Source organism: Balearica regulorum, chromosome 5, assembly GCF_011004875.1.
Source record: "Balearica regulorum gibbericeps isolate bBalReg1 chromosome 5, bBalReg1.pri, whole genome shotgun sequence".
Taxonomy (NCBI): domain Eukaryota; kingdom Metazoa; phylum Chordata; class Aves; order Gruiformes; family Gruidae; genus Balearica; species Balearica regulorum.
Window position 1 is genome coordinate 16,030,069 of NC_046188.1, and position 25,243 is coordinate 16,055,311.

At 37.7% G+C, this 25,243-nt stretch overlaps 3 protein-coding genes across 12 annotated transcripts in view; 1 reads left to right on the forward strand and 2 right to left on the reverse strand.

The window, feature by feature from the left end:
- AK7 (adenylate kinase 7) overlaps window positions 1-19,386 on the reverse strand; it is a 29,056-nt gene extending 9,670 nt beyond the window's left edge. The window contains exons 1-14 of one of the 4 annotated variants that reach the window (XM_075753607.1): window positions 19,259-19,386; window positions 18,491-18,613; window positions 17,218-17,326; window positions 16,112-16,206; window positions 15,407-15,517; window positions 10,390-10,473; window positions 9,727-9,815; window positions 9,120-9,210; window positions 6,771-6,848; window positions 5,887-6,036; window positions 4,248-4,376; window positions 3,812-3,941; window positions 2,221-2,349; window positions 1,138-1,209 (exon numbers count right to left, since the gene is read on the reverse strand). In XM_075753607.1, the coding sequence (XP_075609722.1) occupies window positions 1,138-1,209; window positions 2,221-2,349; window positions 3,812-3,941; window positions 4,248-4,376; window positions 5,887-6,036; window positions 6,771-6,848; window positions 9,120-9,210; window positions 9,727-9,815; window positions 10,390-10,473; window positions 15,407-15,517; window positions 16,112-16,206; window positions 17,218-17,326; window positions 18,491-18,613; window positions 19,259-19,336 (1,468 nt within the window). In that variant the 5' untranslated portion in view covers window positions 19,337-19,386. Of the gene's footprint in view, window positions 1-1,137; window positions 1,210-2,220; window positions 2,350-3,811; window positions 3,942-4,247; window positions 4,377-5,886; window positions 6,037-6,770; window positions 6,849-9,119; window positions 9,211-9,726; window positions 9,816-10,389; window positions 10,474-15,406; window positions 15,518-16,111; window positions 16,207-17,217; window positions 17,327-18,430; window positions 18,614-19,258 lie in introns of those variants that run through there. The other 3 variants (XM_075753606.1, XM_075753609.1, XM_075753608.1) reach the window with 3 other exon arrangements.
- Window positions 19,387-20,210: 824 nt separating this feature from the next.
- Window positions 20,211-24,971, reverse strand: GSKIP (GSK3B interacting protein). Of its 3 annotated transcripts, none has more exons than XM_075753617.1 (3): window positions 24,832-24,971; window positions 22,724-22,982; window positions 20,211-22,099 (listed from the first exon to the last, which is right to left on the reverse strand). In XM_075753617.1, exons 2-3 carry the CDS (start codon window positions 22,979-22,981, stop codon window positions 21,938-21,940), a joined length of 420 nt encoding a protein of 139 aa, XP_075609732.1. In that variant the 5' UTR covers window position 22,982; window positions 24,832-24,971; the 3' UTR covers window positions 20,211-21,937. The 3 variants fall into 3 exon arrangements, with proteins under 3 accessions (XP_075609732.1, XP_075609733.1, XP_075609731.1); XM_075753618.1 differs by lacking the exon at window positions 24,832-24,971 and adding an exon at window positions 24,241-24,358; XM_075753616.1 differs by lacking the exon at window positions 24,832-24,971 and adding an exon at window positions 23,992-24,221.
- Window positions 24,412-25,243, forward strand: part of ATG2B (autophagy related 2B) — a 49,605-nt gene continuing 48,773 nt past the window's right edge. For all 5 annotated transcript variants that reach the window (XM_075753610.1, XM_075753612.1, XM_075753613.1 and 2 more), the window contains exon 1: window positions 24,412-24,945. In XM_075753610.1, the coding sequence (XP_075609725.1) occupies window positions 24,784-24,945 (162 nt within the window). In that variant the 5' untranslated portion in view covers window positions 24,412-24,783. The remainder of the gene's footprint in view (window positions 24,946-25,243) is intronic.

Genomic DNA, 25,243 nt, shown 5'->3' on the forward strand with positions numbered 1-25,243 from the left:
ATTATAATTATTCAATACTACTGAAATCTGTTAATTTAACAGAGCCAGGAAGTAATTTTTCTGACATCAGAGAGAAATTTGCAGAATCAAGCACAGACACAGCCCCCTCCCCACCCACCAACTGTCCCCAGAAAAACTTCCCAAAAAACCAAAAACAGACTCAAGAAAACTTCCCTAAACCAACAAGAACCCTTTCTGGACCATTCTGTTTTTTAAAACAAATTTTCTCCAAGGTTGAGAAGGTACCTTCTTAAAACAGATCCCATGCCTGAAGTCCTTGTTATGGGAGAGAAAGTGGTACTTCTCCCACCCATCATAACAACTCATTCACATTTCCTCTTTTGAAATAGTGGCTAAAAGTGGCTTTGTTTATGAATAACAGAAATTATTTACTTCAGAAATTAGCAATTCATAAGTGGTGAAAGACTTGGTAGAAGCCTGCTCTTTAAATCAAGCCTTTGTCCCCCTCATGTAAGTGCAAGAACTAAGCAATTTTTCAGAAAGTTCTGAATTTTCTTCCCTTCCGCTGAAGCCAGTAAGTTATCATTTACTGAAACACTAAACATTTGAAATATTTAACCTTTATACTACCTAACTGTACACATCTTGTAATGCAGAATATGCCACGTGTATTGTTTGAATGTAATCCTATCTTCCAAAGAAATCAAGAATATTGAAAACACCAGAATGAAGCCATTTCTGCATAGATGAAAACCACTCTATTTTAATCCCAACTTAACCGATGCATTAAAATTAATTTGGTAACATTTTTCAAGACATCGCGCTAAAGATACACTTGCATTTTTTTAATATGTCAAGTTCAGGAGCTCATGTTTATTCTATTAATAGTTGCTATAATCACAACAAAGGCAGCCACCACTATTGTTATCAGCCAACAGTTGATAGCATTTTCACAAAAAGAAAAAAATGAAGAAAACACCCAGAAACTGAACCAAAACCTTCCTTTTGATTAATTGTTCACTTTCGAATAAGAGGGCAGCAGCAGCACACGGATTAGATATTTATTTTATGTTAAATTAAATATGAACAGATGGAGTGATATTTTAGACTTCTCGTTGGTGGCAGCAGTATTTGAAAGCTCCTCTGTTTATTTAGAAAGAAATCTATCAAACTTACCAGGTATGATTAATTTATCACATTTAGGTATTTTGCCTTTAATTTCTTCTTCTTCTTCATCTTCGTTTTCCACTAAAACAAAAGTAAGAATTGATTTGAACATTTTCATTTGAAGCAACAGTATAATTATATTTGCTAAAAATGTGCCAAGTATAAACACAGGTTTGTCTATATTCAAATCATACTAATTGTTGGAAATTAATCTAACCTAACACCAGTTTAGAAAATTCGATAAGTAATTCATGCTGCCAGCCACCACAGAATTCTGCCTTAGGACACTAATAGTTGTTTGTCTATACAGTGGAAATATGCACATGCATACACAATCTTAAAATGTGTCCATACTGCTATCCTGATCCTGGCCTCTCCTCCTGCCAAATACATCATTCTGCCAAAAACAGAGACAAGGCTCAGGACAGCAAGCAGAAATGTTTTACAGTACTATGATTAAAATGGTTTCTGCCACAAAGTGTCTGCTGTTCTGAATAGTCAGTAAAACTGCCTGAAGAGCATCAGCTGAGCATGGTAATTCACAGCCCAGCATATTAAGCTGAACAAGACTGGGTTTTGTTTACCTTCAAACCTCATGATGCAATTTACATGTGGAGATGATTCTTGGTCTTAATGCATGGGTGGTGCTTGCTCACAATTTGAAATGTCACAGAGCTCCTCTTGAGTCCTATCTACAGTAGCTGATCTAATATACCCACTCTAATTTGGCTCACGAGACATGCATTGGTGCACTGGCTGGATCCTCCCATTAAGCAGCCTTAAATATTATGAAGAAATTCTGCCTTAGAGCTGGCTTGAGTAGAGTAGACCAACACAGCACCAGAAAACATCCTCCATATTTGTGTATTTACTTATTACTTTGCCAGCAAAGATAGTCTGAAAACTATCTTGTGCTTAAATAAGGTGCATTACAATCCTTCTCACATTTTAAGCAACATGTGAAAACAACTTTGTTTTGCCCCCTGCACTGCAGTCAGTACAGTGTTGATGCACTTCAACTAATATGGCACTGAGAACAATAATGATAATGAAAATATTAGAAGCAATAAAAGCAAAAGCAGCAGTACTTACAATTAAAAAGATCTTTTGCCTGGTCATAAGTCTCCGGGAATCCATCTAAAACATATCCCTGATTCCTACAAGGCATAGATTTGAGCTTATCCTTCACAAATTTCACAACATACTGATCATCTAGGCGGCCTAAGACACAAAGAAGATTAATGGGTACCTACTTTATGCAAAAGAGATAATCTGAAATTATTTTACTAACATTTTAATTCATTTATCAGAGAAACTTCTATTTAGACCCTAAAAAAAGTATGTATTTTGAGTTATTATTTGTATATTACATGTTGTCAGAAATCTATGGAATATAAATGTGTAGCTATAAAATAAAATTACATTTGTGTTTATAAAGATATAATTATTGGAACATTAAGGATACTAAACACGAAATCAGGGTTTTTTTAGAATAATGCAATCAGATTTTAATAGAAGCAGCAAAGAAATATTTATAGAAAAAAGTGACAAAGCAATCATTTTCTATTTACAATTAACAGTAAAACTTAGATAGTCTCACAAAACAAACATGAGATAGGTTTTACAAGTTTCATTTTCAGATGAATAGATTGAGATATGAAGTGGTTTAGTAACTTGGCCTACAATGTCGAGCAAATGTGTGGGAGTAAGAAGTTTGGGTTGACCTGATTTTTTTGCCCTTTTGCAACCATTGGCTCCAGTTTCCTACTTTATTTTGCTTCAGCTTTTAAAAGTCTTAAATATTTATAAACCATTGTAATCATAATAGTATGTTACTATTTTAAAAGGCATTATTATTTCAGACAACAAAGCAAGGCATGCAGAACAAATACTGCCATGGATCTCACTACTGAAGCTTTTGGCTGCATTCCAAGTTCATTGCTTTGCAGATACACAAGATCAAAATCAGGTAAGCCTTTAGTCATACAATGCATCTTTAAGGGGGAGTCACTTTATACCACAAGCAAAATGTTAAACGCTAAGTTAAAACCCACATGACTTTATTCATATATAGATTTCAGTAACGGCAACTTTTATGGACATTTTTCAATCTGCAGACTTTAAAATTCTTTACAGGCTTCAGTAAATACTATTTACTTTTTAGAGATGGACAAAATGAGGTATAAGGTACTTAAAAATCCCCACAATCTCATATGACAGTGCACTAATTCTTTTTTTTTACTAGATACTTTTCTTCCTTGCAAATTTTATAAAGATATACTTCACTAACCTTTTACTTGCTGTTCTGAGAAGAAAACATGATGTTATTAAAAAAATCTGCCCAAGAATCTAATGCTTCTGAATATACTGTTGTTACTTACATATCAAGTTACAGGGTAAAAACAATTATATAAAAATGTATAAAAAAAAGTAGAAAGATGGAACTTCTACAATTGAAAAAGCACCACGGTATTTAAAAAATATATCACTTTTATTATACAAGGTATATAATGTAAAACACTGTATTTGATTTTTGAATAAAGTACATAAAAATGGACAGGGCATGATTCTTACTTTTAGTCAGACGTAAAAGTTCTAAAGCACAAATTTATTTCCTAATTTTCAATTTGCATAGGATTGCACTAGTTACCTAAATGCCATCTTAGTACTTTGTATTTCCTACCTGCACTCTGCTCCAGGCTTTCTTTTATTGCAGATAATAACTCATGTGCTGCTTCTACATTTTTACCCTCCTCCTCCTCCTCTTCTCCCACAGTGTCAGAGTCCGGTTCTTTAGGAGCCACAACTTTCTCCTGAAAACAAGATCAGAAATACGAATAAGCTCAGAAATTCTGTAGCCAAATATCTTTTATACACAGATGTAATAAAAGGAAAAATAACACATTTAAAAATTCATTTCTTGTATGTTCCTGGACAGGGAGACACTGAACAACCTTCAGTCTCTAAAAATAGTTGAGTGCATCCCCCAGAAGTCACCAGTATGTAAAAAGATATTTCCATTCTAAAATAAAGGAATTATAACTATTCTTTAAATTATTCTATACATTTTAAAATCACAGAAATTAAAATAATAGCAATATTGGAAAACAGCAACACACCAGATTTGCTATTGTTTCAGAAATCACATCGTTTGTCTTAATGTGATGTAGCTTGTAGTGTTTGCAGAGCTCTTCAGCAACAGTAGATTTGCCAACCCCAGGAGGACCATGAATGAAAACTTTGAGAGGCTGGAAAAGAAATATAAAGATGTAACATCATCTAAAAAATATGGATGGTTTTTATGTAAAAGGAACAATCTTTTTGCTATAGCTAGCAGAAAATAACAATTATTATCATTAAAAATTAAAACATATTATAGTTTTATTCACATCGAGTATATATTTTCTCACTGAATACCTTCTATGTCGTCCACAGACTTTGAGTAACACAGTTATTTGATTTAAATGTACATCTTCACCATTGGAGAAAAATCACCCTCCTATTTAGTAGACTCGCAGATCAACTTATAGTGGCACTATTAGTGTTTGAATGATCAAAAGAGATGAAACACAACCCCGTAGATAGGATGCAGAGAATTTTGGAATGAGGAGACAGATATTCTACTATACACGTGCAATAGCTCTATTTACCAACTGAGGTAGAGGTGCTGTCATCACAATGGTTATTTTGACCTCAAAAATTTCAGATCCATCACAATTTTAAGATATTAGTGATTTCTTATTTCAGTCTACCTAGCCTGTGAATGACTATGCGTAATTGAGATTCCAGTACACACTTACTAAATATATTATGCAACAAAATCAAAATCATACATCATTAACTGTCTATCTTACTTCAGTAAATCTGACTGCACACTCTGAAAATGTAATAGAGTAGTAACAGGGACAGAGGTCTAGCTAGCCTTCCCTCTCCTTGGCACTTGATATGTCTATATTTTGTACTGAATTTCTTTACATGCATACGTATTCAGATGCAGTAGTTTAACCTGAAAACAGATCTGATAATCCTTTCAGAGGTACGCAAGGACTTTTAACAAACAGCCTCGAACGACAGTAGCTTTATTTTGTTTCACACAACCTGAACTGTTGTTCAAAGTTTGAACAAGATTTAGACATGCTGAACAGCTTTCTCATACCAATCAATACTTGAATGTATGCAAACATTTTCCTGCACCTTTCAATAACCTTTCCCATACATTTGAATACAAAAGTTCTAAATATTAAGCTAACATAGGAAACAGCAAACTTGCTCAGTACATTACACAACAGAGCAGGGTAAAATGAAAGCTACATTGCAATTTAATATCCTGGCTCACTAAATATAATGAAGGACACAAAATACTCGCCTAACTATTGATTATTATAAAACAGCTTAAATAAAAGTTACACTTATTGTGTTCTCAAAGCAAAAATATACCAGGAATGCCATATATTGCATACAGAAACTAGTTTCAGAACAGCAGCTTCTCCATCAGGAAGCTTATTTGTGTTTGCAGAGTTTCAGTTTTAGGCATAAAAGAAATAAAACTTAATGACTTAATGATTATTGTTTTAATTAATATTCCCTCTTTTTTACATTCTTGAATTTAATTTTCAAGTTTTATGTTCACTTATTTTGCACCTATATCAGTCTTCCATGTATTTTTACTTAAAGAAATTAAAGCTTGCATTTATATGACCATTTCTATTGGGGAAAAAAGAAAGGATCACTTTAAAATAGTGTACACGAAACCATTACCAGTAATCCTCGACTTTGCTTGTATTCCTTGATGACTTGTTCAATGTTCTCCACTAGTCCTGCCTGAGCAACCCACTTAATATTGAAAGTCTCTTTCAGAAACATAGATTCCATTCGCAGGTTCACAAGCAACATATCCAAATGCATTTGCTGAGGGAACAAAGCTACATTTATTTACAGACTTAAGCTATGCATGTTAAAAGAACACTTTTAGTTTAAACTAGAGACTAGAATGGAGGGGTGAGAATAGAAAGTATTAAGCACAGGGAAAGAAGGTTTGCACACACAGCAAAACAGACATTTTAAGCTTTTTAAAAATATAAACATTTTCAATATATATTTGTATTTGAGTATTCTCATGAACTATTAGAACATGAACAATTATTCTGTACAATACAAATTTTCATATAATTGCAGGGAATAACCTCTATCATAAATTGATCAAGTACCATCTTAAAACTACCAGGGTTGTAATTTGTTTATTTCTCCTATGAACATTTTCTTCCAGATAAATAGATGAATACAGCGCAATTTATGTATGCTGCATTCATCAGCCTTAGCAGCACATCATTATTAGCTTTTTTTGTTATTTTTATAATTTTGTGTAGGTTTTGTTAGCGTGCTCCAGCATGCTCAATGCAACAGTGACATCAGCGTTTCACTGCTTTTCTAAATCAGGCTGTAACTCCTCAAAATAGTCTTTTCTATGATAGTTAAATTTTAGTGTGTTTATTTTCTAAATTTAAACTCACTGTATATATTTTTAGGTATGTTTTAGGATTAATTTTTTCTGGTGAAATAAAAAAAGAAATCATATATTTCATTACATTATACTTTTAAGTTTACATCCTTTACTTAAGTAACAAAAGGAGAAAAGTACTAACTGTTAACTCCTTGCTCAGGAATGCATTTTCTTTTGGAACCTTCTCAATTTTTCCTGGTCCAACATTTTTACTGATACACTATCAAGAAAAAAAATGAATACACTTATCAAATAAGATTCTTAGAAAAAAATGAACAGGATTTCTGTGGATAAAATATCTGCTTTAAATTTTATGTTACACTTTACCTGAAAAATCACTATAGTGATTTGAAATAGATCAAAGAATGGTATATTAACTTTAATGTTAGTATTGAACCCCTTTGTTTTGCTATATAATTCCTCTAGTACTTGCAATAAACAAACAAACAAAAAACCCGCAAATCCCCACCACCACTAAAAAAACCCAAAACCACAGAAAAGTGTTCCAAAGCTCTTAAATCTATGTACAACTTCCTACTGCTTAAGATCTGTTTGGAGATCTATTTTATTTTCCAGCACTTTCATTTCAGGTTCTTGAAGTATTTAATTCTATTAACAATCAGGAAGGGTTTTCAGATCAATGCCACCAATAACTCTCCATATCACATTTTCATTTCATCATTAGATAGAAACTGTTAGTTACTCCTACAGCCCTTTAAAATAGATTTAAAACCCCACTAGATTCCATAAAATCGTAAAAATTTATATAGAGTGTCAGAGCAAATCTACATATATTCCAGAGTTCTGTCTCCAACTATGTCAATTAGTGGATGCCTAAATGGAAATTAAGAATGGTAAAAGCATATATGATACTCCTTCCAGATAGTCTTCTAATGTTCAACCATTTTCAGCTCAGAGACTTCCTAAACTAGAAATAGCTGCTGTATATTTAAGCAACTCTCAAGGTATTTCTCTCCCATGTACCTTTTCACTCTTCTCCTGGGCTGGTACAGCTCCCTGCCAAGATTGCTCTCCGCAATGTGCTCTGCAACACTCTCTCCACTGGCAACTTCCTCTCTCTGCAAGAACTGGCCACTTACTCCTGCCCTGTATTTCCCATTTCTAAACAATCACATACCCATGAAAGGACCCAACCACTTTTCTTAGGGTGCCTAGCTGCTTCTCAACAGCTTTTAGTGAAGTACTTCTCTGAAAGCCTTTGGAAAATTCAAGTAGACTACATCAGCTTGTTCACCCTTATCCACAATTGTTTGTCACATTAAAGAACTTCAGGAGGTTTCCAAAGTATTTGACAGTACTTTTTTGGAAAGTATTTCTTGGGAAAGTGTTTTACAAAAGTCACATTGACTCTTCCCAAATAGATCATATGTATCTGGGTGTCCTTTAATGCATTCAATTTATTATAATTTCTAATAACATACTTGCTTATTAGCCAATGTTATTAGGCATATTGGCCTATAATTCACTCCAAAATTTCAGGAACCTCTCTTTTTACATTGGCATCATATTTACAATCCTCCAGTCTTCAAATGCAACAACAGTGCTAAACAGCAAGTTATATGCGTGAATTAGCAATTCAGAGTTATTTCATCCTTGAGCTATTTCAGACCTCTTCAGTGAATACCATAAGACATGCTAATTTTCATTTTCTCTTTCCTAAACTTTTCTTAATAAGTATCACGCAATGCCCTTATTGGCTAATAATGTAAGTTTCAACAGCCTCTACCCTTCTTCTCTAAGGATTTAATATTTTTAATGTCTTTTGTGTTCATTTTTATATAATGCATGGTTGACCACAGCTGCAAAAGTTATTTTGACCTTTGCCTCTTCAATAGGAATGTTGACTAATTGCATTATGGTCACTTATACAGAATGCCTCTTCAATTATTAACTTTTCAGTGAGACCTTGTATATTTACCTGAACCTAAACAAAAGTTGCGTCTTCTTGTGAGCTCACTAACACACTGTTCCATGAAACACTCTTTGACACAAACAAAAAATTGGGCTGCTATGTTTGGTCTTTACGTAACATTCGCTTAATCTACATAAGCAAGTCTCCTTTTATGTTGTGTTGACTCTCACTATTAGTTCAGCAGTGTCATCCAGACTATTTCTAGACTTAATTTCAAAATACTTGGAAAACCAAGATATCTTCCTACAAAATGAAGGGGAAAACATCTTAAAGACTTTGACTATCTAATTACAGTACTGTGAATCCCATAACAATTAATCAGAACTTTCTTAGGTAAAATTTCTACTTAAGTTAATGATAATACTGCAAAGGTTAGTTCTGCAAAATCATGTCCAAGTCATGTATTTTGTTCAAAGGACAGAAGTCTTTGAGGATTTCAAAATAATTTTCTATGTCATTTACTACACAGGAAGACCTAAGAACTTCTACTTCAGTAGAATGTATAGTTTTTAAAACCTTAAAGATATCTGGAAAAAAAAAAATAATCAAATCTCTTACCTTTACTAATTCTTGCAGAGTATGCATAGATTCATCTACTGCAACTATGTAGTGAGACCTTGGCCTGTGGTCTGCTACATTTTGTAACACTCTGAAACATAGCAAGTACAGTCAGGGCCCGTAGTTGGAGAAGCATACTGGGCTTTCATTGTTAAATGCAATACAAAGAATTTGTAAAATCTTGCAGAGCTTTTCAGAGCATGACATCTTCATATACATGTTCCTTAACAAAGGAGCACAGCTAGATATTTTATTTGTAAAGAAGTTCAAAGGATAAAAAGTAACATCTGTAGAAGATACTAACTTAGCTTGCTATAGAGTCCATAATCCATTTCCAGTTTTGTGCCAGTTAACTGGTATCATACTATAGATTGAGAATTGCTAGTAATTTCTTAAAATATAGCACCAGTGCAACAGTCAGATAAGTTTTCAGAAGGCCTGTCTAGTACTAAAGAAACAGAAGTCTCTCTTTGACTCAGTAAGAAGTGCCAAAGAGTGTTCTTAAACCCACCAATCTCAATTTAAAAGCCTCAGTATTCACCAGTAGATTTGAATTTGTTATCTAGCTGGGTATCAATTATTGCGCAGGGGAAATTTTTTTACTTACGCTGCTAAATCAAGAACATGAATGGTTGGAATAAAATTATTTCCATCTCCAAAAACAGGTATTGCAGGAGTCTCACTAAGCCAACCTATCTGAAAATATAAACAGGGAATGATGTGAGGAGGAAAAGGTTACTTTTAACTAGAGCTAAAAAAGTAGCATTTGTTTACTAGACAAGTCCATATATTCAGGATTTAAAGTTCAGTTTCTTGAATGATTAACGGAACTGCAGTAAAGGAAACAATTCTTAAGAAATACTGACTGGCAGCCTACTAAAAACAAGAAACTTTTTTTTTTTAAAGAATATTCTTTGATCTTGACAAATGTTGGTTTGTATCCCAAATAAAATAAATGCTTAGGGGAAAAAAGAGAATATAATATTGAGAAGAAAGACATTTTTCCTGATTCCATTGATATGGCAGACATGTTCTCACTGTAAAGTACATATGGAGATACTACTCAAAAACTATGGAAAAAACTAAAAAACATATAGAGCCAAAACAGTGGAAAATACTTCCACTGTAGCTAAAACATTCCAAAGGGATCAAATACTCAGTTTTGTTGAGAAAAGCATTAAGTTTATGATACTAAAGCTACTAAAAATGCATTCCAGTGTAGTTTGCCCCTAGAAATTAAAGGAACTTTTAAAAATTACTGGATGTCTACCTTAAAAAAGTAGTGCAAGACTCCTTCCCCAGCTCCATATTGATGTCCTGAGGCAACAACATAAGTTGAAAATTTATGTTTGTTCTGTGAAGTAAAATCAACAAGTTTTCATAAAAATATAGTACTACAAATGGGATACTGGCTTACCCTGAAACTTGAGTACTTGTGTAATAAATATACAAAGTATGTAAATTATATTACTTAATATTTGTAGCTAGATCAATTGTTGCGTATCCTGTGGTTTCATAAGTCATATTGCTAATATTTCCTTCAAAGAAAGCATTGCTCAATCAGAATTGACCTGTCTACATATGAATTCTAAAAAAATTTTAAGAGTTAAAAAATTGGAATTTATGTAAATCAATGAAGTAAACAGGATAACTCATGTTTCTACTTTTTACTTCCAAGGAAAATAATTCTGAAATTAATTGATGCTATTTTTTAATCACGTTTTATTTGCAGTTGACTCCCTAAAGAAGTGGGAAATGATGGATTAATGACTTTAGAATTGCTTTACTTTCATTTTGATATAGAATTAAAAAAAAAAAAAAATCTGTGAACTATCTAAGTGTTTTCCTAACCACACATCACAATCAACCCACATATTTTTTTCTGGCCCTTATTGCATAATGTCATAAATTTGCCTGTCCTGGCCACTTGTTCATATATAATGTTAATGCTTGGATCAGTGTTGAGGATGGTTATACAGAGGAGAAAAAAAAAAAGAGATTTTAAAATAATCTGAAGGAGAAAAGCTTTCAAGAAAATCTTTTAAATTAGGACCACTTTGAAATTTTTAAGGTGAAAACAAATTTATTATATAATTCCCATGTTGTAAAGACATTATATATCTACATAACACTATGTAAAAGAACCTGCATTTACCAGCAGATGCTATAAATGCCCAGTTTTGGGATCTAATTTTTTTGGAAAAAAAATGCATCTTTTGTTATCATCTTTATAATATTTCAGAAACCTAAAATTAAGAACACTTAGCCAATTTTTGACTGTATAAGCAAAGCGTCATATAAAGTGATGTTATAACATCAGCGTATTTTATCTGTGTATGTGTTTTTAGCTATCTACTTATAAATAAAACTTTGCAAGAAAAGCTACCTCAATTCAGTTGAATGCAACAGCTTGTTAGCAATCACAAGAAACATTAAAATTAGAAGACATTACAGATAGCATAAGAGCTCCCACACTTAGTTTGCTTGGGTAGTACCATTAAAAAAACTGTTTGTATCCTAAGAGTAGCAGCTCCCAGGATTGCTCAGGACAAACTGCGAATATGCCCCAGGAGAAGTCATACTGTAATTTCCGTTTCCCAGCAGGAAAAACTTGCCTCCTGTGAAAGCACAGGAGGTGCTTTTTCTTATCTCCTCTAAGAATAAAGTAACATAGGATTTTCTTCCACTATCCTTGCAGTAGCTTCTGCAGTAGTCACTTGTGGAGACAAACCACAGTTTGGCACTGAGTGCTATACTACACTGAAATAAAAACCTCTGAAACAGGTTCACAGAATCACAGATTGGTAGGGGTTGGAACGGACCTCTGGCGATCATCTAGTCCAACCTTCCTGCTAAAGCAGGATCACCTAAGAGCAGATTGCACAGAATCACAGCTAGGCGGGTTTTGAATATCTTCAGAGAAGGAGACTCCACAACCTCTCTGGGCAGCCTGTTCCAGTGGTCTGTCACCCTCACAGCAAAGAAGTCTTTTCTCATGTTGAGATGGAACCTCCTGTGTCCCATTTTGTGCCCGTTGCCCCTTGTCCTGTCACTGGGCACCATTGAAAAGAGTCTGGCCCCATCGTTTTGACAGCCACCCTTTAGATATTTATAAATATTGATAAGATCCCCTCTCAGTCTCCTCTTCTCCAGGCTAAACAGACCCAGGTCTCTCAGCCTTTCCTCACAGGAGAGATGCTCCAGTCCCCTAATCATCTTTGTAGTCCTCCGCTGGACTCTCTCCAGTAGTTCCTTGTCTTTCTTGAACTGGGGAGCCCAGAACTGGACACAGTACTCCAGATGTGGCCTCACCAGGGCAGAGTAGAGGGGGAGGATAACCTCCCTCGACCTGCTGGCCATGGTCTTCTTAATGCACCCCAGGACACTATTGGCCTTCTTGGCCACAAGGGCACATTGCTGGCTCATGGATAACTTGTTGTCCACCAGGACTCCCAGGTCCTTCTCTGCAGAGCTGCTTCCCTGCAGGTCAACCCCTAACCTGTATTGGTGCATGGGGTTGTTCCTCCCTAGGTGCAGGACTCTACACTTGCCTTTGTTGAATTTCATTAGGTTCCTCTCCATCCAACTCTCCAGCCTGTTTAGGTCTTGCTGAATGGCAGCACAGCCTTCTGGCACATCAGCCACTCCTCCCAATTTTGTATCATCAGCAAACCTGCTGAGAGCACACTCTGTTCCCTCGTCCAGGTAATTGACGAGTATGTTGAACAAGACAGGACCCAGTACTGACCTCTGGGGCACACCGCTAACTACGAGCCTCCAATTAGACTCTTCGCCGCTTATCACAACCTGCTGGGCTCTGCCTTTCAGCCAGTTCTCAATCCACCTCACTGTCCACTCATCTGACCCATGCTGCCTAAGCTTGCCTATGAGGATGTTATGGGAGACAGTGTCAAAAGCCTTGCTGAAGTCGAGGTAGACAAGTTCAAGTCCTCTAATAATATCTCTTTAGTGTCACAAGTCACACATATGACAAGGTACTACTTGAGATGACTTGGATATACTTAATTTTAAAAATAAGGCAATTATTAGGCAAGCTCCTATTACACACAGCATGTTTAGTCATGGGTAGACCTTCACGTTCCTGTGTAATATTCATCAAAGCCACTAGATGTCACATTCTAGCTATTATAATCACTTCTAGGCTTTGGTTCTTTTACGTTTGTTTGTTTGTTTTATTCTAACAAAATGCTTGAAGTGGGAAACAGGTCTAAATTAATGCATTCAGGAACTGTGATGCCACTGAGAACAGAGCTGGGAGATGAAGAGCTCTTCTGTCTGTGGTAGGCAGGTGTTTCTCCAAGGATTCTGAATTTGGCAGGACCCCAGAGTCAGCAACTTCTGAGAAAAGCTACACAGCCTGAATGCCCTACCACAAAGGTAAAGGTAAAAAAGTGCTAGTGGCAAAAGCAAAGACTTCTAGCTTACAACTGAATTTTAAGCAAAATATAGGTGGTAGATATACCAACTCAAGAGGGGTGAAATCTTGCTTTAAGCAACAACAGCCATTAAATTACACTCTGAACAGATATCAAGTCTAAGAAACCCTTCTATGCTTGGTGCAAGTTCTCTTGACTGACATGGCTGCTGAATACTAGTATCTCCTGCCGAGCTCTTTGCTGGGAGTGGTAACACTGTCATTTCTTTCACAGACGGCACATTCCCCAGAGGCCACTGAATACAGAAATGAGTAAGAACTGTAATCTAGAAGTCTCCAGCTATCAAAGGAAGCTAATGTTGATCTGCTGGGAAGAGCAGATGCTTTGAAGCCTTCCTGTTCCAAAGTGCTGACAGAAACCAAAGAGGGGCAATGATACCCATTGATAGTGCCCCTGGACTTCTGGAGGAAAAGGGCTCCTTTTGAAAGGCCTACAAGAGGTATATATCGAAAATATTCAAGTTGCTTTATCGTGTACTGCTGCATATTGTTCCACTGTCTTCTCAACAGACATTCAGCCTGGCAAACATTTAGAAACTAATTATATTAATACCTCTGTTACTTAGTGACTCAGTGCTTTGGACTAGTCAGAAAGATTGAGTCAATAGTTCACCTGGGTGTTACCGGTGGCAGAAGTTATTGTGAGGTTTGGAGGACAGTGTTTACAATCTTTATGTTTCTAACATCTCAAGTATGAAAGTTATTACATAATGTTATAACTCCATGTTAGCACAGTAAAAGTAAGAATAATTCACCACTAATTTTTCAAGCTGTAAACCAAATTTTTCTGGCATTCTGTACTATTAAACCCATCTTAGAATAGAATATAATTTCTAGTGTTATTTTCTCAACAGGGCACAAGATGACAAGTATATACTCAAATCAGAGTAATGGTTTTTTCCTCCTTTATAATTAGCCAGATAAATTTCTGCAATGGACACTAAATTATATTTATTATGGGAGACTGCTAACACACAAACAGAATGATGAAATGACACCTTCATCACACAGTGTATTTCATTGTCTTCCAGTTCTCTTTCCTAACCTCCACAGAACTTCATCCCTAATGACAACAGTGTCAATTTTCCTGAGTTGTGAAGCACAATCTGAGCCACTCTTGGTATTTTTTTAATAATAGCTCTTAAATACAGAGACAGGCATGATCTGCTCTCTAGTAAGATTTACAGTCTCATCAGGTCAAAACAAACAAAGCTGAAGGAAGTAATTTCAAACCACATATAATGTGATAACATATTCTAGTTATTCTGGGTCAGTTTATGGCCATGATTTTAAAGTGAATTATAGGGTGGAATAAAAGTCAGCAAGCTCTCTGCTCCAAGAGAACGAACTATCCAGGAACATGCTAGATGTGGCCAGAATGTCTTCTAAGTATTTAAACGATACATAAAATTAACATAGCTTGCTGGTATTTAAAGATGCTACTTTTCTTTAAAACTACACTAATATACCTTTCCTCTACATTCTTTCATCCTCAAGTTTTTCCCTACACAGGTGCCAGCTTTAATTCTCTCTCATAGAACTAATGAAACAATATATTTTTTAAATGAGATAAGCATGAGTGACTCACTACCTAAGCAAAAAAGACAGAATTCAGGATTTGTATTATGTAAACACTTATTTTCAAAAGACATTAAGGTCTTCTAAATACTTGATATTTTATTAATAGCTGATGTTATTCATATTTATCAAGAGAATAACATATTCTTAAAATTCATTCAAATTATTGGTAATTTCCATTACTAAGATAATGCTCTAAGAAAGACAACCAAACAACCTATTATTATTAAAAAAAAATAAAATCTTTACATACAGTTTTCCCAAGTTTGATAATGAGTTTTTCAGCATTTATGTGATCCATAAAGTTAGGATGAGATTTTCTTCTACGATAATCTTCATCAGTAAAAGGAATCTCAGGATCTTCCTACAGAGGAAAAAAATGTGACTGTTGTCACATCTTCAATGTCTTAGAACCATTTTTAAAGGCCTAGATGGTTAAAATAAGTTCTTAAAAACATATTTTAAAAATCTGGTTTAACTTTGTTTTCATTTGAAATTCTTAAAACTTCTGATTCTGATACCTGAGGTTCAATATTTTGAAAATGTCAATAGTTCAATTTTCACAGCAAAAGATTTTTAACTGCTTTTTAGATTAAAAAAAAAATTGTATTATATATGGCATTACACAAGCTTGAAAAACTCTGAGAACCACTACAGATAACATTAATGTGCACAATTTCTGTAAGACTAAATTTGAGAATTGCAATAGCATACTATAAAGTATCCCACATGGTTCCTAACAATACTTAACATATAGACATAAAGATGTATCTCTTTATCTGTCTATACACTGATTTAAATCTATACACTGATTTAAATTTAGTGTCACTTCCTGACACTAACTTTATTAGCTATTGTTGAAGTACATACTGAAATTCCTTGATTAATTGAATGGAATGAATATTTTCCATTAAATGGAAATATACAGTTAAAAATTTAATGTTTTCATATTACTTACAGGGTCAGGGGGTTTGCTTTTTGCCCAGCTCATTATTGTTGAAATGAGGATGAATAACTTTGGTGTTGCAAAATGCTCTATTTCCATATGTAGGGCTGTTAAACGAAAGCAAAGGATTTAATTTTTTGTAAGTGGTATTACTCAAACTGTATTATTGCTTTTATACAAAGGTCCTACATAGACATGTACCATAATGTTTTATGTGATATGTACTTTTAAGCAAATACTCGTACTCATTATTTGGGTTGGTATAAAATAAAGATAATAAATCAAGAAAGTAAACAAATAGATAATTAATGGTAATATAGTATCAAATTATTGGGAATCAACACAATCTCCATAGAGCTACATATCATGGGGGGAAAAAAAAAAGAAACCATCTATTCTAGGAAACGATTCATCTTTATGGACTGCTGAGATACTAGAAGAAAATAGAAGTGTGTTTTTTTCATGATTTTAACAGAAAATCTGCAGAATTCAAGTAAAGCTTCCTTATTTTAATTTAGGGCTAAATAATTAAATATGGGTTGTTTTGTTGACTCCTCAAACTTATGATGTTATCCAAGTATTTATACTATAAACAGGAAAGCGTAATTTAGTTTAATTATCATATAAAGAACAATATTGCATTGTCACCATAAAAAGATTCCAGGTGCCCATTAGAATTTGGATATAGCAATCAGGAGAAAGTTTCAGAAAGACTGTTAGCGGTATTTTTTATTGGACTTTTAAGTCAAAATATATTTTAAATATATGAGATATTGAAACATCATTTGAATATCACAGGAGCAAATTTTCTGCCCACCTCCCAATGCAAAGAGATAAGATGATGGTTGATAGTTATTTAGGGAAATAACTGCCTACACAGATATGTCATTTAAAGTGTTGAACAATCCCATGACAGCTTCTCTAGCTTATGAATGCTAGAGTGCATTCCATGGTCCCTTGTTAATTAATTGAACAATTCATGCAGCATTTCTCCATCAAGGAACCTAGTTTTATATTACAGTAAACTATAAATTCCTGATAATTTTATTATACGTTTATGGCAAATTTTGCTGGCTGTATGCCAACAAATTTTCTGTTCAGTTCACAGCTATACTAACCAGAAGCAGCCCATGTTGCTTCCTCAATTTGATTTGCATCCTCAGTGATATTATACGAAACAATCTCACACTCAAGCAAGTGACTTAAGAGCTCTTCTCGAGAAGAGACCTGGGGAAAGAGTTAGAAACTGACATTTAAAAAAAAATGTCAAAGTTCCTTTTCAAGTTATCTTACTGATAGAATTAGTTTTCTAACACTCAGATGTTAGAATAATGCGTAAGACTGACATCAAATTTATGTCAGATACAAGTAAGGTGATGAAATGTAAATTAAATGCTGAAACTTCTGATTTACAGTACACATTAATATAGTTCAAAAATATGCAAAATTTTTAGCAGTATTTTATGATTCATATTTTCAGTGCAATTGTGAGCATCAAAAAAAACCCCAACTATGGCTTTTATAGGTATTTTAAACAAGGATCAGCTGGCAGAATGGAGAAGAATAAAAAACTGTCTATTTCCTTGCAAAATAATATCCTGTAATTTTTGTTAAATGCAGATTGTCTGCAGTACTTCAGCAAGTCCAGCAAACACTCTGGGCAAGAGCAGTGATTGAGATTAAATAGTGCCAGCCATAATTTTCTGATTGAACAGGTCGGCTGTATAGATGTTTAAACCAAAATTTTCAAATGTTTGAAGAGATTCTGGATAATCAGTTAGAGACAATTAGAGGTGATTTTAGTTTCAGAAAACTAAATAAAACAATAAGCAACCACATTCTTAAAAGCAAGCCTCTTTTAGTTATGTCTCTGGACATATCTTTATATGGAGTTGTATGTATTCAGGATAATTAGCTGCTAGTGAAAACTGTGATTTCAGTGAACAACTAAGAATGGGGACACTAAGTTTGATTCCAGCACCACTATCTTTAAAATGGTGATAAAAGACACAGAGGAGACAAGAGATATACCCAAGGTGTGTGTTTTGAGGGAAAAAGAAAGCAGACCTGTGTATCATCAGGATAGATGATGTCCTGTCCATAATTATATTTTTTTAAAAATCTATTTTGAGTCTGAGTTTCTTCCTTTTACTATTTGCTGTATCACACCTAGCAGGAAGGAGATAATAGTGTGCAGGAAGCAGAAGGAATAAAATACATGTATACAGCTTCCAGCAGCAACAAAAGACCATATTATTAATGCAAGTCATTTTACATGACTTGCAATATTTCTAATGCTGTCTAATGGCAACCTGAAAGATTCTTACTTACTGCATATGTTTCCTCTGCAAAATATGGTTTAGTACTCTCTGGCTTAGAAAGGGTACCCACTATTTGGTAGACTCCCTCCTTTGGCCTACTAGAAACTTCAGCAGCTGAATTGTTTTCATCTTCCTCTTCCTCTTCTTCTTCTATGCTTTCAAGCGATGCCCCAACAATACATCTGGATAAATACTGCAATATACAAGACACACATCTGTATGCAAATACATATTGAATACTACACAGCTTCTCATGGTCTTAGGAAGACACCAATACTCTGTTGACCAGCCCTGATCCTGTTGTAAGTAATGTAGCTCAGAACACAGCTTTCCACAAAACAGAAAACATTATGGACTCCTCAAACACAGCAGTAATGTTTTGTATTGACTTGTGTCCTACGCCTCAGAGTCGAAGGTCTTGTTGAGTCCCTAGATGCCTCTTCTCTGCAACCCGCCTCCTCTCAGGTAGGTCTTACCTCAGAGAGATGTTCTCTCTCTCCATAGTGATCGGCTGTTGCCTGAGGTCTCCCGACCTGCTTTATCCACACCTCCTCCTCCTCCTAACTCTCATTTTCTTTCTTGTTCCTATCTTAACCCCTTCTTGCCCCCAGTCCCCCTCCTCAGCAGCTATTTTAGGTGACCGCAGCTACGCGGCTGGCTTCCCGCCTGGCCGAGCTCCCTGGAGGCCAGCCACGGCTCCCGGCCGCACTACCGGCCGAGGGCCAGGCGGGCGCTCCCCGCGACGGGCTGAGGCAGGCGGGAGAGCAGCGGACACCTCAGGCAGCTACCGCTAAGAAGCCGCGGCCGCCAGCAGCTGCGGACCGCTTCCCTCCGTCACCTCGCCGATGCTGCGGCCGGAGTAGGAGTCGAGGTGGTTGAGGAAGACCCGCCGGCTCTGCGCCGGCCCCGCCGCCATCGCCACAGCCTACGCCGGGGACGCGGCCGGTTGCTACGCGACGGCGCGGCCAGCGGCGGCTGCGCAGTGGGCTGGGCTGGGCGGCGCGGCCTTCCCCGAGCAGCCGGCAGCCCGCCTCCTAAGAGCCATGGTACTATAAACAGGCACTTAGTGGGTACGCTGACACTTTTTCTATACGTACCCAGTCTACCCTAGGACAAACAGGGAAGATAGCAGGCAGGCCTGCCGGCTTTGTAGGTAATTCATAGATTAACAGCTACATGAGGCCAAGTAGCACTCACTCAGGGGCTCAGGTAAGGAAAACAACCGACAGTCTGAGGCGCCTACTGAAATTCTCCATTGTCAGCGCTGTAGACAAGCTCCCTCCACACAGGCAGCAGTGCCCAAGGAGAGGGACCGGAGAGCATTTTCTTCACACTTATAAACCGAGGCATAGTGGAATGACATAGCTTTCCCATTTTTGTGTTAACATACTGCAGTACGTTATCAGAAACAACAGATGTTTCTTCTGGTAACACCTACAAAACACCTGTTTTGAAAGTATTTTTCAGCTTAGGCTCATAATAAGCACATGAAAGGACAAAGCATTTTAAAGATGTCTCAGAAAAAAATATAATCTTAGCAATGTAACATTTAGTTTGGCATTTTTCCACTTGTATTTAACACTTCCTTTCCAAGTCCCTCTTTACAATCACCTACTCTGTTTTTTCATGATGAAGTTTCGGCAGATACAAGTTTGCAGCCAAAAGTTTTCAAATACTTGTTAACTATCTGGTATTTACAATTTTTTTTTTATGGGCATGATGACTTTGGTTGTTCACTCCCCCCCTTTCCAGTAGCTCCCCTCTCCCCCAAGAAAACTGCAACACACTGGTGCACTTATTTAATGCTTTAGTCATTGAAGTAAATTAGTTGCAAGGGAAAATATTCAAATATAAATTTGGTAAAGTACATTCTCCTCACAGAGGACTAACCACGTGCCACAGACCTGTGTGCAAAAGAGAGCCTATGAACAATTTTTAGAGCATGGAAGCATACCCTAGGACAGAAGATTAATATCAGAAGTTTCAACCTAAAAAGATAAAATAAACACAAAATTAAGCTCTGGAAAACGGAAGCGCTAACTACAGTGCTCTTGTCATAGTTGTACATCACTATCCCAAAGATATTACAAAAGCTCTACTAACATGACTAATCCTTAGCAGGTAGAAGTCAATATAGCTCTACTGAAGTCACTGGAATTTGTGACTGCGTGAGAACCAATGCATCCCTAAATGTGGCTCCAAAAAGGCTACTGCAAGTACTTGTCACAGAAGCACGACAGAATAATGGCAGGATTATTTAAATAAAGATGCACAAATACTGAATAATACAAGAATACAAAAAGCATGAATGTCACAGAATGTTAGTTCAACAGTACTGGTATTTCTAACCAACTGCAATTTTTAAAAAGTCTACCATTCAGTACATACTTGAAAAGTTACAGCAGAACAATAGCTTTATAAAGAGATTTGTACCAGTTTTTAAGTAGAAAATACAAGTGATATCTTCCAGTTTGTATTAGTCTTAGCAAATTTCATACAGCCTTTGGTTTCAAACCAATACAATGCAATTAACATTACAGTGCTTACTTAGTATTCATTAGGAGAGGATGCTGTACAATTGAGGGAGAACATGTGAAAAACAGGAGTACCAAAGTACTGTATCATAGAAAGTAAAGGCTGAAGCAAAAATACTCTTGGGTATATCCTGTACATCATGTAAACAGTCAGAATAGTAAACAGGCTAAAATGTCTTCCAAGCCTCTCAAACAGTTACAGTATAGAATACATATACATATATATAGCATATATAACATCATCTTTAGGAAATGTAGACCATTAAATCCTAATTCTGTGCTTAACTCATTTGTGATTCAGACAATACATTCATATATTAGCAGTACATCTCATTTATTATTTGGAGTTTGCTGGTTGCCATAGACAAGGACAGATAAATAATACTGAGCCTTGCTTTTAACTCTGATACTGTCAGTATATAAGTAACGCTCAACTGTTTCAAGAACCATCCTTCTTGTTACTAAAGCTGAGAATTTTCAGATTTATGTATAGCAAATCAAGCTAAAATTCTGTTCTTTGCAGAACAGTAGTTTTCCCAATTACTTTTAATTAATTGGGTAGAGCAAGTAGTTAACTTCTATTTTTAAAAGCAGATATGAAAATTATCAGTAAGCACACACACACACAAAATTACTACTTGTATATATAACATTCAACCTCTATATTTTTTTAGTTTTAGTAACACTTTGAAAAGAGACCAAACTTTTTTAATGTTGTAAGAAGCCATTTACTTGCTCACCTACAACAAAATAAGAAAACAAAAAAGTTTATTAATGTTACAATTTATCAAAGTGGCTTTTAATAGCATTGTGGTATATGCAAATCCACTGTAGCAAAATGCTATAGAGTAGTATTAGCATGAATTAGATATTAATGCAAGAAATTAAGCTTAAGATGTTTGTGACTGTTTTTGTAAGAAATATCTCAGTGCCTCATACTAAGAATTCCTTCCAGCACTAAACCTTCCTCACTTCTGGGTAAATCATGACTGACTATCTTTCTTCAAAGCTTCTAGTCTTTGTAGTAATGCATTTCCAAACACCTCTCGATACGCAGGGCTGAGAGAGTCCAATAAGGAGTAGACAGTTTCATGGTATGGAGTTTGCAATCTGTCATCAGTCTGATCAAAATCATAAGCTACTACCTGCAACAAAGAAATCACTGGTTAAACTTCTGCAGTTAGGATCACCTTGCAATGGGAAACAAATATCACAATGTTTAACTTCGCCACTCAGGGTAGTACGGTAATGTGAGAACAAAAGATACTGGATTTAAATCTGTGCTTTCTACTATGGGGCTTAGCGCTAATACAATATTTAGACAGCTTCAAATACCTTTTGTCCGAAACTCAGAATATTGGTAAAATCTATCATTATGACCATTGAAAAGAAGTCCTATATCTATGTGTTTGCACAAAAAATACAAATGGTGCGAAAACGAGTTCTATATATGCTGTATTACTGATTTATGTGGGTACCTGAGAAACCCAAAGACTGACATGCTTGTAACAAATTCCTGCTTCAATCTTCATAATTTTGTCTCTCAAATAAATACCTGTTTTTCCATTAACTTCTCCTCTTGCTTTGTTGGAAATAACTAGTTAAAGTTCCACTTTCTAGCAGAAAACATGTAGAACAGGCTTTCATAAATGTACAAGAGGAATATGTATACTATTTTGGCATCACTGAAGTATTTTTCTAGGCACCTTTTGAACATGATCACTGTTCAAAACAAAAAGGCTTAAGAAATTATAAACAAATTAGTTTACCCTGAGTCCTGCTTCAGTGAGCTCCAGGCAGTATCTGTTCCTTTCCCTGGTCTCCACATTGATATATGCCACATCCTCTGCACAGGGAAGGGTTTTTGAGACAAACATGTTGCTGACAGCGAATAGAACATCATTCACAACAGCTTCAGCTTCTAGTCTCATATCTTTCACATCTGTTCCTTCAAAGTCTCTATAATCGGAATCCTCTTCAAACCCTGTATTATTGGGCAACTCCATAGGATTGCAATCAGTCTCCATTCTGCATGTGGAAACACTTATTTTAGATTTATCATCACTACACTCAATATATATTAACACCATAAAACAAGAGTTATATATTTAACATTGTCCACAAAAAGGAAAACAAGAGACCCAGTGACTTCTGTAACTCATGAGATGACAGTCCAGAGAACACAAAACCAAGATGTTGAGAACAACTGCTTAGGAAGGTTACATTAGCACATAGAAGCAGACTCAGTATCACTGAAGCTGCCTCTTCTTATGCAAGTAACTCGCACTCTGTTGTATAAGCCTATGATTCAGCAGTAATTAATTCTGCACTTTGCTAATCCAGAATGCAGTGGGAAGACAAGTCATGCCTGGAAAAACTCAAATCAATAGCTGTAGAAAATAAAACCCTATTGTTGGTGAATTTAAGAGAGACCTAGAAAAGTCTGTGAACTAAATGGGTTATCAGAAACTATAAAGACATTAACAGCAGCTTTTTGTTTACAGTCACTAAAGAATAATTCTCTCGTTAAGCTTTTATGCACAACTGTCAACACATTTCAGAGACATTCGCAGCAGGCCTTTGTAAGCAACGGTTACCAAAAAGGGACCGACTGCGGGGCTTACCACAGCGGCTCCGGCATTTGCCTCTCAGGTGCCCGTGCCACCACGGGGCCCGCGCTAACAACCCCGCAGGGAAGCCTGCCCAAGGCCGGCAGGGACAGCCCCTTGGGACCTGCCCCGACTGCTCTGGTAGCTGCGCGCTGGGGGCTGGCAATAACCGATCTGCGACACGCCAGACATTCACAGCATGACAGTCATCCCTTCCGGACAAATCCCACCCTGGACATGCAAACAAATTACAGAGAAACCGAAGGCGACAGGGGAGCTGGCCACCGAGCTGCTCAGCCTCTCATTCGCAATGAATCACTCCGACTTAATGACAGCAAAACAGCCACGGATCACACCTCCGCCACTGCCCCGAGCAGCGCGGGCACCCCCACCAGCACCGCCGCGCCCCGGGAGCGGAGCCCACCTACCAGCCCCGGCGGCGGGCGGCCAAGGCCCCGCCGCCCGACCCCAAACGGCTCCGGACACAACGGCGCCTGCCGCTTCGCCCTGCCGGCGGAGAACGACTCGCCCTGCTGCTTCCCCCGGGGCCGCTCGCTAAAGAGGCGGCCCACCCGCTACGCGAAGGCTCCTGGCACCCCCAGCTCTCGCCCGCCGCTTGGCCCCGGCGCCACCCGGCAGCACAGACCCCTCCGGCGCGACACCGCCCCCTCCCGCACCTCCTGCGGCCGCTTCCGCCCCCGCCTCCTCCGTTCCGGCAACGCCACTTCCGCGTGGACGTCACGGTGCCGGTGACGGTGTTCGGCGGCGGGGGGGCGCGCGGGTAGGAAGGAGACAAACAGTCCGGATCGGCCTGACCGCTCTCGCTGGCGGCGGAGAGCTGACGCGGGGGAGTCCGCCGGCCCCCGGCCCCTTATCCCTATTCCGCGCACCGTTCTGCTGCGCAGCGCGGTTGCGGCGGCCCCCTCCGCGCTCGCGGGCCGCCGAGAAGATGGCGGCGACGGTATCCGAGTGAGGATGGAGCTACCTGTCAGCACCTCTTAGCCCTGAGGGGAGGCAGCGCCGCCCCGCTGGCGGTGTGAGGGGCGGCGGGGGTGCCGCCTAGCAGCGGGAAGCCCCTGCGGTAGCCCGCGCTGAGGGGCGAGGCTGGGCTCGGCGGCTGCCGCTCGCCTCCCTCTCGCCTCCCTCTCTCCGTCCGCCGGAGGGGCCAGCCCCGGCCCCGGCCCGCTGCCTAGCCCGGCGGCCCCCGGCGCGCAGCCGCCATGCCGTGGCCTTTCTCGGAGTCCATCAAGAAGAGGGCCTGCAGGTACCTGCTGCAGAGGTACCTGGGCCACTTCTTGCAGGAGAAGCTCAGCCTGGAGCAGCTCAGCTTGGATCTTTACCAGGGCACCGGCTCCTTGACGCAGGTCCCGCTGGATAAGTGGGTAAGAGATGCCGGCGCTTCACCCCCTCGGCTCCTGCTGCGTCTGAAGGACCAGCTGATTCCCTGCCCCCGGCTGCCACCCACTTTATTTTCAGCACCCAGCCTTCTTTATGTAAAAAGTTACAGCCATAATTAGCGTTTCATCCAGGGAACGCTCCTCTGGTATGTGAGCACTTAAAAAGAATGAGAATCTGGGCATTTATTATGGATATGGTTTTTTAGCCACGCTTTGGTCTCATTGTTTTTAGTTATGAGAAAGGAAACAAAAACTGAAAGAAGGCAATAGCTGCTGATATTTC

What these genes read in the sequence shown, in the direction of transcription:
- GSKIP (XM_075753617.1), bottom strand. Translation starts at nt 22,981, where the DNA reads ATGGAGACTGATTGCAATCCTATGGAGTTGCCCAATAATACAGGGTTT. An exon ending in TCACTGAAGCAGGACTCAGG is followed by an intron (nt 22,100 to 22,723) that starts GTAAACTAATTT and finishes TCTTTGTTGCAG; the next exon opens with GTAGTAGCTTATGATTTTGA.